A 13692-nucleotide genomic window follows, 5' to 3' on the forward strand; every position below is an offset into this window, starting at 1 on the left:
GAAAACATCTCCAGGTTATTTTGACATTTGATTATGCTGCATTCCCATCACCCAAAGTCCAATTGTCTTCCGTCACCTTCTAACTGGTTTTCTTTGTGCCCCTCCCCTCCCCCAATCCCCTCCCTCTCCCCCCCCCACTCTGTAACCCCCACACTCTTGTCCATGTCTCTGAGTCTCATTTTTATGTCCCACCTCTGTATGGAATCATATAGTGCTTAGTTTTTTCTGATTTACTTATTTCGCTCAGTATAATGTTATCAAGGTCCACCCTCAAAAATGGGCATTTTTATACTATTGTGTAATGGCTTAAAATTGTATTTAAATTACAAGCGATAGAAGGCAATGCTAGTTAAATGGAGGGAGGCAATTTTAATATCACCAATCTAACACATACAGAAAGCTCGAATCTCATTTGGACTTGACGACACTATGGGGCAGGCAAGCGGGTCTTCAGCCCTTTCAGTAAATGAGGAAAAGGAGGTTGAGAAAATTTCAGTTCCTAGACAAATGCATTCCATTTTTTTAAGTTCTCTTTAGCCTTCAAAAAAGTATTATTTAGCTATAAAAATGTAAAACTGTATCTAATTACATAGTTTTCCCAGAAAAACAGAAAGCATTGATTTAGGTTTACATATTTAAGACACAGAAAATGGTCAAAATGTAATAAAATCATACATAAGAAAAATTTACTTTTATTATTCTCTACCATGCTTGAAATATTTCATGTCTTCTGAAAGACATTTTATCCTAAAATAACAGCCCCCCCCCAAAAAAAAAAACCCATGAATTTTTAGGTTCCAAGTCACTATATAGTTCACTCATAATAAAAATACATCATCCCTTAAGTAAAATCTGAAGTTTAAAGGACTTGGGCAAACTAAATCATTTATTATGTGCAGACATACTGTCTACAGACATTTATGTCTACAGATTAGTTAGATAGCTATAACTAGTCAATTTAGCAAAGCTTGAGCCCTAAGCTACAAATAACAGCTGCAAAACTGACTCTAATGGCCCAGAGTTCACCAGCACCTAAAAGGCATAATTTTACCATTCAAGATACAGCATGCTGTAGGAAATCATTAGAGTAGTTAAGAAAATATCTTTTTCCTAAATAACAGCCAAAATGCAGGAGGGGAAAAGCCTAACCAAATGCATGGTACATGAGTTGGGAGACATCCATATACATACATATAACCAAATAGTTCAGATACTAAAGAACTTGATTTATATGGCAATACAAACCAATTTTAAGATATTCACTTAAGCCCTGGCCGGTTGGCTCAGCGGTAGAGCGTCGGCCTAGCGTGCGGAGGACCCGGGTTCGATTCCTGGCCAGGGCACAGAGGAGAAGCGCCCATTTGCTTCTCCACCCCTCCGCCGCGCTTTCCTCTCTGTCTCTCTCTTCCCCTCCCGCAGCCGAGGCTCCATTGGAGCAAAGATGGCCCGGGCGCTGGGGATGGCTCTGTGGCCTCTGCCCCAGGCGCTAGAGTGGCTCTGGTCGCAATATGGCGACGCCCAGGATGGGCAGAGCATCGCCCCCTGGTGGGCAGAGCGTCGCCCCCTGGTGGGCCTGCCGGGTGGATCCCGGTCGGGCGCATGTGGGAGTCTGTCTGACTGTCTCTCCCTGTTTCCAGCTTCAGAAAAATGAAAAAAAAAAAAAAAAATGAAAAAAAATAAAATAAAAAAAAGATATTCACTTAAAATGTACTTCACATGATAAACAACGTTCGAATTAACTTTATGTGCTTGTCCATTAGAACATATTTAGCAACTGCATTTCACACAAGTTTTGAAGTTCAGTGACTTCAAAGCCAAATACTTTTGCCAAGTGCTAAAATTAGTGAGCATAAGCAGTCAGTCCATCTTCAAGGGAAGCAAGTTCCACACTGATTCAACTGTTAAGAGGTCACGACATAGCAACTGCTATATTTTATTGTTGTTGCTTTTAACTAAATTTATAAGGGTTACACTGGTTGCAACTGCTATTATTTTAGTAAAGAAATATGTTTAAATTTGAAACTACACACTGAATACTGATTGAAAAAAGGCAGTCCTACAAAGAGTTAAAACGCAAGGTACATTACTTGAAAGCCAATTTAACATATTCAAAATATAATTTACAGTTGATGAATTTATAATTTCATAAAGACCAAGCTATCAAATTCTCACACTGAGTAACATTTAAAAAGTTATAAAAAAGCCTGACCAGGCGATGGCACAGTGGATACAGCATTGGACTGGGATGCGGAGGACCCAGGTTCGAAACCCCGAGGTCATCAGCTTGTGCGCGGGCTCATTTGGTTTGAGCAAGGCTCACCAGCCTGAGCCCAAAGTTGCTGGCTTGAGCAAGGGATCACTCCGTCTGCTGTGAACCCCTGGTCAGGGCACATATGAGAGAGCAATCAATGAACTAAGGTGCCACAACGAAGAGTTGATGCTTCTCATCTCTCTCCCTTCCTGTTTGTCCCTATCTGTCCCTCTCTCTGACTCTCTCTGTCTCTATCAAAAGGAAAAAAAAAGAACTAAGGTGCTGCAACAAAGAATTGATGCTTCTCATCTCTCTCCCTTTCTGTCTGTCTGTCCCTATCTGTCCCTCTCTCTTTCTGTGTCACCAAAAAATAATTTAAAAAATAAATAAAAAGTTATAAAAAATGCATGTATTCAATGTATTATTTAATTCATACATTTTTATTGGAAGCAAACATCAAAAAGTATCCCTACGCTAAATTATCCATTTCCATCTCCAACAATAATGTACATTAAAATATTAAATAAGCCCTGGCCGGTTGGCTCAGCGGTAGAGCGTCGGCCTAGCGTGCGGAGGACCCGGGTTCGATTCCCGGCCAGGGCACACAGGAGAAGCGCCCATTTGCTTCTCCACCCCTCCGCCGCGCTTTCCTCTGTCTCTCTCTTCCCCTCCCGCAGCCAAGGCTCCATTGGAGCAAAGATGGCCCGGGCGCTGGGGATGGCTCTGTGGCCTCTGCCTCAGGCGCTAGAGTGGCTCTGGTCGCAACATGGCGATGCCCAGGATGGGCAGAGCATCGCCCCCTGGTGGGCAGAGCGTCGCCCCTGGTGGGCGTGCCGGGTGGATCCCGGTCGGGCGCATGCGGGAGTCTGTCTGACTGTCTCTCCCTGTTTCCAAGCTTCAGAAAAATGAAAAAAGAAAAAAAAAAAAAAAAAAAATATTAAATAACTCAATCCCATAAAGTACCAACATTAAACCAAACTCATTTAGGTAAGCTGAATATTTGTACTACTGCACAGCATTAAATCAGTCAACACTAGTACCATATTTCCTCATGAATAAGACACACTCCCCCCCCCCAAAAAATGTGGGGTCTAAAAACTGGCTGCATCTTATACAGTGGTTGTAGATTTTTTTTTACTTGCATTTCCCACTTTTTCCGCGCTTGTTTTTGCACTCATTGTTGAAGACTGTGACTCATCATCACAGATGACGGCAAGCTAATGGATGGGAGTTTTGACAGTGATGAGGAGTTATATGGATTTTATGATGGATAAAACTTGAGTTCAATAGCTCCGTGTAATACATTTTTTTTCAAATTTCAGGCCCCAAAATTAAGGTGTGTCTTATATATGGGATTGTCTTATACCTGGGGAAGTACGGTAAGTAAACCAACCAAAAGTAGAAATTGTAATCCGTATTAAACAGCCCTCCTAACAATGTCTTCACAAAAACAGCCGTCTTTACCTTGTCAAGTCAACACAATATACATTCTCTTGCAAAACAGAGATGCCTAATGTTTTCTTTGAAATCAAAGAGATTGTTTTTAATGTGTAAATAGGTTGAAGTTTATCTCCCCACCACCAACCACTCAATAACCATCCAGTTTGGTGCTTCGCCTAACCACAGGTAACATTTAAAGGTTTCACCTTGAAAAAGGCAATAAGGAGGGTTCTCCGAGGAAAAAAGTTCTACATGTGCAGCAGCACAAATCTCTCACACAGCGGCTCAGCTAAAATGGTGTGACATTAAAGCCTACTTATCCTATTTTTTAAAGTAATTAATGCCATTAAAACCATTAAATTAGTTATAATTTTTAAATTTGACTACACTTACTTGCAAGAAAGCCATAACACATTCTGATAAATGTTGCTAGTTCTGAAATCATGCTTTAAAATCTGTATAACCTGCTTGAAATCAGCTACAGTTCCCTGAATTCAGCAGAGACACATGGAAGACACGATACCAAACGGGTAATAACTACAGAGCGCAGACCTCCCATTGGGAGTGCCCACGAATTCAACATAACCAACCATGGAAGGTAAAGGCTTCCATCTGAACAGCTCCAATAAATTTAAAAAAGAAGATATCACAGTCCTAGCCTTACCCATTTCTCCACTTCAACAGCCTGAAAAGATTCTGAATAGCCAGGAAAGGAAATCCTCGAGAAGGACTGAGTGGTTCAGTTACAAACTCTAGTTTAAGAGCATTTTGAACTGGAAATTATTTTCCGTACAAAACACAACAAAGTTATACCAAAGAACATCCCACACCTGACCAACATTAACAACATACGTAACCAAAATGGCAATATTCAAGTTTCCATTTGATCCATTACCCCTAGTTTAGAAGATTCAGTGTTTGTTAATAAGCGAAGTATTTCATTTAGCTTTTCGACCTCAGTATTTCCACAAACTTGACTTAAATTCTGTGAATGGCCAATGTATTTTCTTGTTGGTAACTTCTTCTAGCCCTATCTCTAAGTTTAGCGTATTTCTGAAACCTCACATCCCATCCAATGCCAATCATGGGAACTGAGAATGAAGTTAAATGTATACTTAATTTTAAACAACTGGAGTAACAGAACTGAACAATCAATCTCCCTTAAGTAAATGGCTCTAGTATAACAAGTCTTTGCTTGCTTCACTGTTGACTTAGTAAAGTCATCAAAGTTTTCATCCCGATGCAACAGCAAATAACGAAATGGTTATTCTAAATAACGAAATGGTTATTCTAAATAAAGTGATCAACAACCCTTTGAAAATACTAGTAGTAAACTATTTTGAAACTGAAACACGCACATGTACTATACACATATTATATACAGTCCGAGTAAAGCAATTTCCAGGAAAAACACCTTAATGGAAGAGTCTGAATGTATAAAATAATTTAAAAGCTTTTTATCAAAGCCACAAATTATTTTCTAATTAATCTGCCAAAAGCCCAACACAAAATTTATATATATGAGGAGCCCGTGTTTGATTTAACACTATGCTCTCTTACTACAGGGCTTTAACAGATTAAGACAGCAAAGCCAAAATGTACCTGAGCATCAACCTTAATGATACATAAAAGATCCAAAATTAGGCAAACGTGCATCTTTTAAAAATCACTTTACAATTTTGTTTCATATATGTAAAAGTGTCCACACCAAATAAATCTATCACTTCTCTTTAACGTAATACTGAGATTGTCAGAGGCTCATCAAAACGTTATACTCAGGTTAATAAATTTCAGCTGTTACCTGATGTTAGCACCAAAACAAGCATTAACCAGAGAACAAAATCAAAAGCTTGTAATAATAATAAAAAATAAATAAAACAGGACAAAGATTAGAAGAATTTCTGAAAGAAACAAATTTGAAAGGCAGCTCACCTGCAGTTAGGTGGTGGGTCTAAAGTGATATCTGCCAGTTCCTTCTGAATCCTGGAGACCGGGGGAGTGAGGGAGAGAAAAACACAAGAAACATTTAGGCGTTGGTAGCCTCCCACCTGTTGTTCTGTATTGCTCTGGCAGATAAACCTAACCTCCTGCCATCAGAGCTGGATTCTACTAACGGAAGATGAAACTACACACCAAAACTTCAGGTCCGTCATTTAGGAAAAAAACTTTTTTTTTTTTGCCCAGGCAGCAAGATGGCAGGCCAGGGTCTCTCGTTATCATCTACAATGTCTGGGTTCGAATCTGACCTCGCACACTAACGCAGTGCCATTTCTTGGTGTTTTCTCTTAAGGAAACAATTTAAAAGCTGCCCTGCGGACCATTTTTCTGAGTGTCAGGACACACTCACCTTCCCCGGCACCTCCTGGACGGAGCAATGAGAGCCACCAGCTGGGGACGCGCCCCATCAGCTCCGCCCCACCCCTCGGGGCCGCCCGGGGCACCCCTGGCACCAGGGCCGCCCTCACGCCCACCCTCCGCAGGGCCGCCCGCGTCCTCGGTGACGATGCCAACATGGCCGCTCCCCGCGAGGCCCCGCGAGGCCCCTCGAGGTCCCGCAGGCCCTAAGTGACCTGCCCGCCGACGCGGGGTGCGGGGTGGCACAGGCCGCAGGAGGACCCGTCCGGCGGGCCGCCCCGCCCCCACCCCGCGCGCGCCCGACGGCTCCCGCCGCGCCGGCGAAGTTGCGGGCCGGGGGTGGGGAAAGCCGCACGGGGGTCCCGGCGACCCCCCAGCTCGCCCCCCAGGGCGCCCTGGCACCTCCCGCCCCACGCCGCGCGGGTGAGGCTAGCACCCCGCCCGCCCCGCCACCGAGGCCGGGCTCCAGGAGCCGGCCTGTGGCCCGCACAGGTGCACCCGGCCCGGCCTTCGGCCCGCACGCCCGCTCGGACCCTCGGCCCACCTTCCCGGACATTTTCCCCGGACGTCCTTTAACTTCCCGTGGGCCAGCCCCCTTCCTCCTCCACGCCACACTGCGCACAGAACCAGGGGCTCCCCCAGGCTTCTCTCTCTCTGCACCAACCCACGACTTCACAAAGAGCTCCATCCCCCACTCTAGCCGACGCCACCGGGCCGTTCACACCAAGCCCTGGCCTTTGTCTTCTGCTTACCTAGGTGCTTAGAGCATCAATTAAGACAACAAAGTTTGAGGCCTTTAAACCTCTTCCACCTTCGAAATGGTGCCTTCTTTTTGATAACTTTTTCTGTTGCTCTCATCTAAAGCCCTACTGGGCTATGGTTAAACTTAAAAATCTCACCGAGGCAGCACAGTGGAAAAAGAAAACACACAAAACACACACACACACACACACACACACACTCTCTCTCTCTCTCTCTCTCTCTCTCTCTCTCTCTCTCTCTCTCTCTGAAGACAAGCTGAATCACAATGGACGCTTTTCTCTTTCCAAAGGTTTTCTGAGGGTAGGAAGATAGGCTAGCTGGAAGCGATTGGGAATAGGTTTTAGAAGGCACTGTTTTTTCCATCTGTTAAGAGAATTTAAAGGTGGTGATTGGTAAAGTTCTTTAAACCTTCCTACTGGAGAACATTTCCTGCCCCCTGCAAATCTGTTCACATCCTATGACATCCATTTATCTGTGTCCTGCTCAATTCTACTACAACCAATGAGCATTTCAGTTCTGAGATATTTTGATCCCTGCTGTTCGGATCATTACTGCACATTAGACTATAAAAGTCTGGAACCCTGATTTCCTGATTCTTTACTTGCATTTCTATTAGAATGACTGTAAGTTAACACCTAATGTAGACAGGAAAAAATATCCTCCCTCTGAGCATAACTTGTATTAGAAATACATACTGACTTTATTTCTACTTGTCAACTCAACCTCTATTACAAAAGTCATGAAAAGGTAGTTGCTGCTTCTTTAATATCTAAAAAGTGTAATACCAGACAGCTTTATCCACTTATCTCTATAAGAAACATTTGCACATTTCCAGAATAATGGCAAAAGATTTGCAGCAAGAGTAACACATTCATATGTTCCAGAGTAATCCCTGTCCAGACCACTCTCAATGAAGGATTTCCTCTACCTATGGCCTAGAAAGCACTTTCCAATATGCAGTTAAGTAACCTGTCAGCCAACTCAGGCTTCTTTTTCAATCTATCTCCTTGTATACAATGCTCCTTCCAATTAATTCTATGGGTAACACCTGCCTTCCAAATAAATCTATTTCACAGTTGCTTCTATAGGGTCACACCAACATCAATTTTCCCTTATTCTTTCCTGGATACACTGTCCCTCTCCATTTTTTACCTTTACTATCAACCTTAGCTCTGCTTTAACACTTGACAGCTAGTCTTTTAGCAAGATATCCAGAGAGCTAACACCAATGTTACCCTTATAGGTAAAATTACTGTTTGTAGCTTTCTAGTCTTTTTTTTTTTTTCACACCTACTATTTCTTTCCCAGACATTTCCAAATATGTTGTTACCTCCCTTAGCGTAAATGGACAAATTATATACACATACAGCAGGGATAGCCAGTAAAATATAAAAATACTAATGACCTAAAGCAAATATCCTGTCTTTGTCAAGTCAGGCCAAAAGCAGCTCCAGTGTGGATCTAGGAGCCCAGATCCTAAGAGGGTGGTGGGGGAAAGGGGAGATTAAGTAAGGCCCTATCCAAAGTAGCCACAGTAGATGCCAGGTTCTGGGACAACAGAGCTCATCAATGAGGGCTGGTTAGGACTCCTGGGAAGCAGAGATCCGATCAAAACAACCCCTCTGAAAGTGCGAAAAACCTTGCCAAGGCATCTTGCCACTTAATTCTAAACCTGTACACTATTTAAATAAGCTCAAGTCACTCCTTCATCTGCCCAAGGTTAGGTTACCAAAGAAGTTGACCAATACTTCAAATTTCAAGTCAGGGAAGAGAACAGAACAAACTTTCAAACTCCAAGTTCCAGGTTCACTACTCAGTGGAGAGATCTAAAGCCTCATGTTCCATTTTATTTTCACATTCTTTTAAGAAAGATATCCCTATCTAATCCACTATTTGGATTCCTTACTATCTTTGGGTTTTGCTACCTTAAAGTTTAATGACTGTCCAACTGAGAACAGTAAGGATTTATGAAACGTATGGGGGTTCCCAGGAATCTGCTATATAGCTTCTTTTAAGGGGCAGAGGAATCCGAGGATATTACTGAATGATGATGGAGGTAAAAAGTAGCATCTTCCAGAGAAACGTAAGAGGAAAAAGAGTAAAGAAAAAGAGCCACCATTTGAATTTAACTTCAAGGAAAAAAACCCACATTTAACAGCACAAGAGAAAATAGCATAAAATTGTTAAGTCTCCCTAAAACTTAGTAAACTGAATTTCTTAAACAGAACAAAAGAGAATCCTCCAAATAACCTAAAATTACCATTTTACATCATGTATTGATTCATTCATTTGCCTCAACTCTCCAAATCAGAAAAATCCTTTTAAAGTCCATCTAAAACACTTCTGTCTCCACCTATTAATTTTTTTACCCCACTAATATGTTATTTATTCCTTATGCAATTTGTGGGGGAAAGCTCTATTCAAAAAAAGATCATATGTGCAACAGGTGAGGAGGATGTTAAGATGGTAAAAGAATTAATTTTGGTAGCATGGTCAGGACAGGTATTATTGATTAAATGCGATGACAGTTTGGGAGGGGGGGAGTCACAGATTAGTGATTAATACAACAAGTAATTTGAAATCAGTTTGGGAAGTCAGTTACAGAAGTAATGAGGATTCTTACAAACATCAGCAAGGAGAGAGGCCAAGATGGAACAGCTGCAGGTGGACAATGATTTAAAACAAACAAAAAGCAATAGAGAAAAAATAATGAGGGCTTCCAAAGGCCCCTTCTTTCATTTTTGAGAACACATAAATCAGGAGGAGCATTTAAGTCGACCCTCTTTGGGAGGTAGACCAAATGCAGCAAGGGACAGACAGCTCCGGGAAATAGGAACCTGTAGGGGGGCGGGGAGGGGAGGACGGTACCTCTTGGCGCTGGTGGAGAGGAGTTTGGAGTTTTTGCTCATGCTGACTTTACTCTCCTTCTTCTTGGGAGTGTTTGTTTCTTTCTCGGTTTGCTGGTTGGAGGACGAAGATGAGGAAGAGCTGGTGCTGGCCCTCGAATCGTCATCCGACATAGCGAACCCCCCACCCCACCCCGCAAACAGCCCCTGCAGGGGAAGGAAACAAAACAGAAAAACACAACGCTGCAGCCAGTGTAAATAAGGAACGCGGGTGCTGTCAGGAGGGTTTGGGTCAAGGGTGCACCCAGCCGCCCACCGCCCTCCACTCGCTGCTCAAAGTCTTCAGGCCCATTAAGGCTTCTGCAAATTGGGACACGGCTTGTTTATTTTTGGTCCCAAACAGGAGACACGGTGGGAAAACGGTCAGGAGCAAAGCGTGCGGTTTCTCCCTCGCCCCCCCCCCCCCGGGGCTCCCCTCGGGGCTGGGAGGGCAGAAGCCGGGCGGGCGGAGGAGTGCAGGGCTGGGGCGCGGGCGCCTCGGCGGGCACGGAGGGAAGGTCCCGGCCGCTCGGCCGGCCCCCGGGCTGTTTGTGTCGGCTTCCCGGGGGTCGCGGGGGGCGGGGGGCCGGGGCGAGCCTGCGGGGGCCCGGAGCAGAGTTCGGCCAGGTCGGGCAGAGCGGAGGGGCGGAGGGGAGTAGGAGAGGAAGCCGAGACGGGGGGACGGAGGCTGGGAGCGGTTGCCCCGGTGGGGGAAGGGACACGCCGGCGGAGGGGGGAGGGCAGGGGCAGCGAGGCCCGCGGTCCCCCGCACGGCGCCTCGACGCCGCTCCCCGCGGGCCTGGCCCTCGGCAGCCGGGCTCGGGGCTGCGCGGGCGCGGCGGGGGTCCCGAGCACACGCCCGATCACCACCCCTGGTGGGGGTGGGGTGCGAGGGGGGTGATCGGCCTCCTCGGCGAAGCAATAACAATGAGCCCGTCAGCCCGGGAGGGGTTAATCCCCGAGGTCCCCCGCCCCGGGAGGAACGCGGGGCTCCCCCACCACCCCTCCCCTGCTCCCAGCCCCCTGGGCGGCCAGTGGGGGGCTCTCCGGGCAGCGCTGACAGTTCGAGCCACGATGCCCCCCCCCAGCCCCCGACGCGGGCTGCCCCCGCACCCCACGCGGCCCGGGGACCCTGCCCATCCCCCGCGGGCGGACCCGGGACCCCTGGGGCTCCGCGGCCCCAGTCTCCCCCCAGCAGCCTTCGCCAGCCCCGTGCCCGGCGGCCCGGGCGGCGTGGGTCGGGGGAGGCGGCGAGGGGTGTCCCGGAGGCCCGGAGACACGGGCGGGGGGCGGCGGGCGGCGGGGGGATCCCCGTACCTCTCTTTGTGTCTGGCTCCTCCGTGCCGCCGCGGCGGCTGGTGCTGCGGCTGCGGCTGGGCCTGGCCACTCGTGTCTCTCTCTCGCTGGGAGAGAAGCGGAAGTGCAGCAACAGCAACTATTAAACAGGCAATGGCTTCCCCCAGCCACACACGCTCGCACACACACACTCCTCCTCCTCCTCCTCCTCCTCCTCCTCCTCCTCCTCGCCCTCGTCCCCTCCCCCACCGGCCCGGTCCCACCCACCCGCGCTCCCCTCCCCCTGCACACCTCCGGGGGGGCGCGAAGAGGACACAGGGGACCCCGGGAAGCCCTGCCCGCGCCCCGCTCGCACCCCCAGCCAGCGCCTCCTCGGGACGCTGGGGAAGGGGGCGAAGGGTGTGAATTTTCTCTCAAGTGGTTTGGGGACCTGGATCGTGGGCTGGAGAGGGGAAGCCTTCCTGAGATAGGGGCGGGGGCGCTGGGAGCGATTGGAACGGTACGGAATAAGGGGGTCACGAGAGGAAGTTCTTTCCAATAAAGGCTTTTGGAAACGGGGGTGGGGGTGGCAAACTGGTGAAAAATGGTAATCTGGTGGCAAGGACTTTAGACTAGAGAATGCAGCGTAACTCCTCCTAAAAAGTAATCGATATAAGGGGAAAAAAGAAATGTCACAGCAGGGTTTTCCTAGCCTTCTCTCTCTGGTAGTTTACCTGCTTAGGAGGTCGGTTGGTTAGGCACTCCTAGGAGAAAACCCCAAACTAGGAGTTTTCTGCTGAGGCACGTGCAATTTTGCAATTTTAGCTTCTTCCAGTCACTTTTTATAGAAAGTGGTAGTGTTTTATAAAAGTGGTACAAAGGATTTCGTGACAGGTAAAATGAAAGTGTAACAGGCTTAAAACTGAGAAATCACTGGGAATAAACTCTACTACTGAATTAGACTGGATTTAGAATCTTTGCTGTCAGTTTACTTTAGACTCAAAGTTTGATGTTTTGAAATTGAATTAAAACTTTCAGGGACTCCTGTACCTTCTTCAGCTACAATATAAATGCTATTCAAATAATCATTTAAAAAATAGTCACTCGGTAATTCTTCTGAATTGTTACTTATTTAGTTTACTATTTTTACCAATTTTTTAAGATTAAGGCATCAAAAAAGATCAAGCCATCAGATTACAATTTAGTTTATTTGTCATTTCAGTTTGAGGAAACTGAAGAGATATGTGTCAGGCTACACATTCGTACATTAAGGAGACTGCCCAGTCAGATTTCCATGGGCCACTCTAAATGATACTCAAATGACCATCCTTTCGTATGGCAACCATAACTTTAGTTACCTTAGGACAACACAGGATATAGCATATCCACTAACCAGGAAAACAAGTGTTCTTACCACCTCCCTAAACCCTTTCTATCCCTCAATATAAAACTCCAACTTTATGAAGATTCATAAAGTAATTGTGCAGGCTGCTTGCTCAATCCTCACCAGAATACCTGTATACTAGGACTTGTCAGAATCCAGGAGTCCAATAGCTGGGAAAAAAACCTATAGGTTATCATTTTAGCCCCTGGCCTACTGCCTACAGACAGAGCTATCCCTCAGTGACTCAAATACATAGAAAATTTGAAAAGATCCTGGACATAGTGTTTACTTTCAGGAGTCCTAATAGAGCATATAAAAATAATGACATTCCCTGCTGGACACTGTTGGAAACAAAACACAATCTCCTTAAAACCACGCCGTATACCTTTGGTACTTCTGCTAAAAAAGATATAAATTCAAGAGAAAACAATGAGCAAGCATGAAATAACCTTAGGATGAAGAAAATGATTAAAGACAGTTATTAAAATTGGGACTTTCTCACAAAAATTTAGGTTTCTGATACATGAAAATAGGTATCTACACTGTGATTACAACCAGTAAAAAATCCTATTGTATAAAGATGAGATTGGCAAGAATGCAGGAAAAGAAAAGGTTCTATTTGCTGGTGTGACTAGGATGGTGGGTGAATGTTTCTTCCATTTTGGTTTACAGAAATGGTATGCTTGGATACTAACTATGGTAATATTTTTAAAACAACTGAATATGGCATTTTGTGTTTCATTATTGATAACTGGGTTGAATTGGTCCCTAAGGAAATAAATCATGCAATCGAAGGGCTCCTCCTCCATAGGGAAGTGCTTTCCCAAACATCGATCTGAAAGGACACTAGCCCTCTTTTGTGTACTCTTTTTTCTTATCTCTAAACCTGGTTAGTGCTTTATGGTCGGGGAATGACCTACTGAGGGGGAATAAAAACTTCAGAATGTTTAGAAAAGAATCCACTGCTCTTAAAAGACCAAGCTTTATGTCAGAGTATTTTAAATATACAGTTGACTCATTCATTGTCTTAGTCATAAAAAAATAAAAATTCATTCACAAACTTCTAGCTTTTCTACTTACTAACTACAAGGCTGAAGGAGCTCAGGTGACCTCTCTGAGCCTCAGTTTCCTCATCTCTAAAGGATGAGAATATCTGCATTGTATTGTCTGGCAGAATTGCTAGAACAATCAAATGTGTATCTATAATGAAGGTAGTTTATTAACTGTTATGCAAAGTAAGTGATTAATTATCCGTCCCTGACCCTACTTCCTAGGAATTTTGTTGGGATACAAGGTCTTTATGACTTAGAATGGATGACAAGTGTAAGAAATCTCCTAGG

General features: G+C 45.3%; 1 protein-coding gene across 1 annotated transcript in view; it reads right to left on the reverse strand.

Annotated features, from left to right (window-relative positions):
- The window catches only part of UBE2E1 (ubiquitin conjugating enzyme E2 E1), an 81140-nt gene extending 69981 nt beyond the window's left edge, over nt 1-11159 (reverse strand). The window contains exons 1-3 of the mRNA XM_066351321.1: nt 11011-11159; nt 9677-9861; nt 5624-5674 (exon numbers count right to left, since the gene is read on the reverse strand). Of these exons, the coding sequence (XP_066207418.1) occupies nt 5624-5674; nt 9677-9828 (203 nt within the window). The 5' untranslated portion in view covers nt 9829-9861; nt 11011-11159. The remainder of the gene's footprint in view (nt 1-5623; nt 5675-9676; nt 9862-11010) is intronic.
- Between the last annotated feature and the right edge of the window lie 2533 nt (nt 11160-13692).

The sequence above is a fragment of the Saccopteryx leptura genome, chromosome 10, assembly GCF_036850995.1.
Source record: "Saccopteryx leptura isolate mSacLep1 chromosome 10, mSacLep1_pri_phased_curated, whole genome shotgun sequence".
Taxonomy (NCBI): Eukaryota; Metazoa; Chordata; class Mammalia; order Chiroptera; family Emballonuridae; genus Saccopteryx; species Saccopteryx leptura.